Source organism: Ranitomeya imitator, chromosome 5, assembly GCF_032444005.1.
Source record: "Ranitomeya imitator isolate aRanImi1 chromosome 5, aRanImi1.pri, whole genome shotgun sequence".
NCBI lineage: Eukaryota > Metazoa > Chordata > Amphibia > Anura > Dendrobatidae > Ranitomeya > Ranitomeya imitator.
The window spans coordinates 242,200,091-242,204,630 of NC_091286.1; the positions used below are offsets into that span (position 1 = coordinate 242,200,091).

The following is a 4,540-nucleotide window of genomic DNA, read 5'->3' on the forward strand; positions in this document are numbered from 1 at the left end:
TAAGGGCATAAAAATTAAAAGTTTGAAAATTGCTAAATTTCCGCCAAATTTCTGTTTTTTTCACATATAAATGAAAGTCATATCAAATAAATTTTACCACTATCATGAAATACAACATATCTCGAGAAAACAATTCTCAGAATCAGTGGGATCCATTGAAGTGTCCCAGAGTTTTGACCTCATAAAGGGACAGTGGTCAGAATTGTAAAAACTAGCCTGGTCAGGAAGGTGAAAACAGGTTTCGGATTGAAGTGGTTCAAGTGAAATGGTAATAGACCTTTAAAGTAATGAATGCTTACAAAACTGCTAATGTTTAAAGACATTCCGTTATCTTAAGATAATTTGGCTAAAGAAGAATCATTTTCAAATATTTTGCCAATAACAATATATTTTAAAGATTTTCGAAACCAAGGATAGAAGAATCCATATATTAATGGATTTAATGTGGAATTAATATACCCAAGCCAGTTGAAGGCATCAAAGAGCATTTCTGGAGTAGAAAAGTTAAGAAATGGGTCTGCCAGGATAGTAATAAAGACAGGCAGCCAACACATAATAAAGACCCCCATTACAATGCTCAATGTCTTTGCAGCCTTTCGGTCTTTCAGCTTGGAAACTTGAGATGAGACTTCTGTCATATTTGTAGATGCACATTTGATAATTTTTGCATGCCTTTGAGACACTATAAATATGTTAATGTAAATGCCAACCATAACTGAACCAGGAGCAAAAAAACATATGAAAAACATAACCAATGACCACAATTTATTAAATGTAATTGGACATAAATTAAAACATTCCACCAGCAGCTCATATCCAGTAACTCCAGATACATGGGAGTTTGTTATGACAACTCCAAATGCAAACATAGCTGGTAGAGACCAGCAAACAAATACCATATTCTTTATGACAGAGATTGTTATTTTGTTGGGGTAACGGAGTGGATCACAGACAGCATAAAACCTATCAATGGCAATGCAGCAGAGATGGAAAATAGAGATTACACTTAGCATCAAATCAAAACTATAGTGGATTTTGCAAAATAATTTTCCAAAATGCCAGCATCTTTCCACAGATCTTACCATACTGTACGGCATTACTATCAGCCCAAGTGAGCAATCGGTGACAGCCATTGAAAGAATGAGGAGATTGGTTGGGGAATGAAGCTCCTTAAAATGACTGATGGAAATAATGATACCCAGATTTCCAAAGATAGTGATAGTTATTGAGATCACAAGTAAAATGTACATTCCAAGACGTACAACAAAAGGCCTGTCATTGGGGCAAAAAAGTGATGCATTTTCATATTGCAAACATTCAGGATTAATAATGGATTTATCCATGTGATTGATCTTCTATAAAAGTGAAAAACAATAGAGAAGCTAAAAGAACAGTGCACTTTAGTTAAAGGAAATATATAAAATCGTAATACAAATTTAAATTATATACACACACATTCCTCAACATTGAAACTGCAATTGAAATTTTCAAAACATCTCAATGTATTTAGTAAATGCCATGGCATCATATCAATGAGACTATTAATGGTGGCCTGAGGAGTGTTCTGCTATGTTGGTTGCACACAAACATTTACAAATCATCAAGATCCGCTGCTGGCAACTCCCATAGTAATAGATGGCTAATGACATCTCAGATGTGCTCAATGGTAGAAAAATCTGGAGATTTTTCAGGCCTTGATAGCACCTTTTGGGCACAGAGGCTGCTCATAGTGGCATGAGCAACATGTGGCCTGGTGTTGATTTCTTAAAAAATGGTTCCAGCAATGACTTTCAATATGTTACAAAATACAGTAGTCCCTCCTTACCTTTCTTTCCTCTTTGTTTGACATATCTCAATTTGAGTGACTTTCGATGATCAGCTTTGAAAAGAAAATGTTTTCCCATTATTCTGTCATGAGTTGTTTATGCTATGTGTTGTATGTGTTATGGTATTGCCACATGACCACCCATTCGTTAAGCAGTGAGTTGGAGACTGTCCAGGGCTTTGCAAGCGTGTTACAGTAATTTATTGAACTATTTTGCAAAAAATATGAGACTTAAGCAAAATTTTCAGAAAGACTAGGTGTGCAAAGCTGTATAAAGAATAGCATAGTAGATAGAACTAGGTACAAAGGGCTAGTTTATAAGATAGGTATTGATTATGTATTTTAGGATAAATCTTTTCCTCCAAGTGACCTGAAGAAAGGACCAGTCTGCTTTGTGAATGCATAGATAGTAAAAATCTTCTTATCAACAAGACAAGTCTATTTTACCTTTGGAGAATAGCTGTTTCTGCTATTTGTATTCTCTGTAGACCTTGGAGTTTAGAAGAAAGCAGGTTCAATTAGTCGCTAGGAAAAGCAAACTACTGTACAATAGAGTCGTGCTAGAAAGTGAATAGAATTCTTTGAAACGCTGATTTCTTAGTTTCCAGTAGCATGTTATCAGAAGAAATTGATAGGGAAACAGAGAAGATTAATTGAAAACAAAATTCCGACTACTAACAAAATCCTTACACTTTCGTAAATTTTTCTAATGCTTCGTGGCAGTGATTGCAGCAAACCTTACCTTAACACTTTACATGCTCTCATTTCGTGCTGCCACAACCTTAATGTTACATTTTCAATGGCTTGTGCTGTTAAATGTCAAGGTAAGATTTGCTGCACGGAGGTATTTAGGTGCATCATGGTTCAGTAAGTAACATGATAAGTGTCACATTATTAATAATTTCTATTTGTGTTATAGTATAACATGGCTCAAGTCTCATGACCCAAACATTTTCTAATTCAGTCTATAGAAGTATTTAAAAACTTTATTTGCCCAAATTGTGTACTTTTTTGGCTTACCCTTATCATTTAAAATGTTGTTTAAAATCAAAATTAGAATGTGGCAAAAGAAAGTATTTTAATTTCTGCTTTTTATGAATACATGTGCATTTCACACTAATGCAAGCGGAATAAATGAATGCTAGGTCATTGATTGATTAATTGTAAATGTTTTAATCTCATTGATGACTATGACCATACTTATGTCAGCGGATATAGTAATGGATGCCATCTATACATAAAAAATGATAAAGACATGATATACATTCTGTTTCATACTTACCATTCACTACTCTTTGAAAGCTTAGAAGAGTCACATAAAACATATGAGTATTGGTCAAACTTCTCTTTTATTATTTCAGGTAGTCTCTCATGAGAACTATCTCAAGAGGATAGGCAGGTCTTTCATGCTAATTGCCATTTGAAATGATGTATCATGACGATGCTCAACATCCTATGCCTCTGGGTGTCCATCTAGAGTAGGTGTTCACACCCGACAATGATGAATAACAGAGCAGATGTGCACTCTGTCAGCACCATAATAGTATATGTCCCCATCCATGTATATGCCCGAATCCAGTTTTGCACGTTTCCATGGGACTAATGAATGTGTGCCAAAACACAGTGTGAAAGCACCCTTAGAGGGGCAGTCATACAGATGATAACTTGTCGATCGATGAGTGTCCTTTCTGTAAAGACACACACATACATTGTGTGTCTTTTAATGGATCGCCACACATGAAATGTAGGACAGCCAGGGAATGCACGGACACTGCAGTGCTTGAGAAAAAGCGGAGCAGGACCTGGCAGATCATGTGACGGAAAGCCGAGGTCAGAATTCGGGAAGACAAGCAGTAGCCAGGGACAAGACAGAAGGATGGTGGGGACAAGCCAAGGTCTGTAGCCAGACGGGAGCGCAGGACAAAAGAACAAAACAGAGTGGTCAAAGACAAAGCCAGGGGTCAGATCAAGAGAATACAGAGTGGTACCGAATCTAGAGGCAGAAGCAGAAACTGAGTCTAAACCGGGTCTTATACTGGATACACAAGCACACAGAGGCACAACAATATCAGAACGATGACCTGGGTCAACAACTCAAGCTGGGTAAGTGAAAGTATCACTGACACGGAACCAGGCCAGCAGCAGACCTAAATAGCCCTCCCTGAACCAAAAAGATGCTAAACAATAACTCAAAAATGTACCATGCATAGGTTTCGGCAGCTTATAAAGAATACATACATCCGAAGAACGAAAAAAGCTATAGCCTTAAAAATATCAACATTTTATTTCAATCATTTGTTAAAGTCAACAAAGTTTAGCAAAAAAATGGCATAAAATATAAAATTTGTGAGGACACAATGTGCAAAATATAGTCGGACCAGCCTGTGGAGTAATTGCGCCACCATGTGATCCTCCTTGAGATGGTTCTACTCCTTCACTCGAGTCCAGCTGTGTTTAATTAAACTGATAGGACTTGATTTGGAAAGGTACAAACCTGTCTATATAAGACCTCACATCTCACAGTGAATGTCGGACCAAATGAGAATCATGAGGTCAAAGGAACTGGCCAAGGAGCTCAGAGACAGATTTGTGGCAAGGAACAGATCTGGCCAAGGTTACAAAAGAATTTATGCAGCACTCAAGGTTCCTAAGAGCACAAAGGTCTCCATAATCCTTAAATGGATGAAGTTTGAGACCACCAGAAGTCCTTCTAGA

General features: G+C 37.0%; 1 protein-coding gene across 1 annotated transcript; it reads right to left on the reverse strand.

Annotated features, from left to right (window-relative positions):
• Nucleotides 1-332: 332 nt before the first annotated feature.
• LOC138637722 (trace amine-associated receptor 3-like) lies at nt 333-1,250 on the reverse strand. Its single transcript, XM_069726625.1, has one exon. The coding sequence runs from the start codon at nt 1,248-1,250 to the stop codon at nt 333-335; it is 918 nt and encodes a 305-aa protein (XP_069582726.1).
• Nucleotides 1,251-4,540: the final 3,290 nt, after the last annotated feature.

Bases quoted from the DNA above. Each gene is read 5' to 3' on its own strand.
- LOC138637722 (XM_069726625.1), bottom strand. From the start codon at position 1,250: ATGTACATTTTACTTGTGATCTCAATAACTATCACTATCTTTGGAAAT.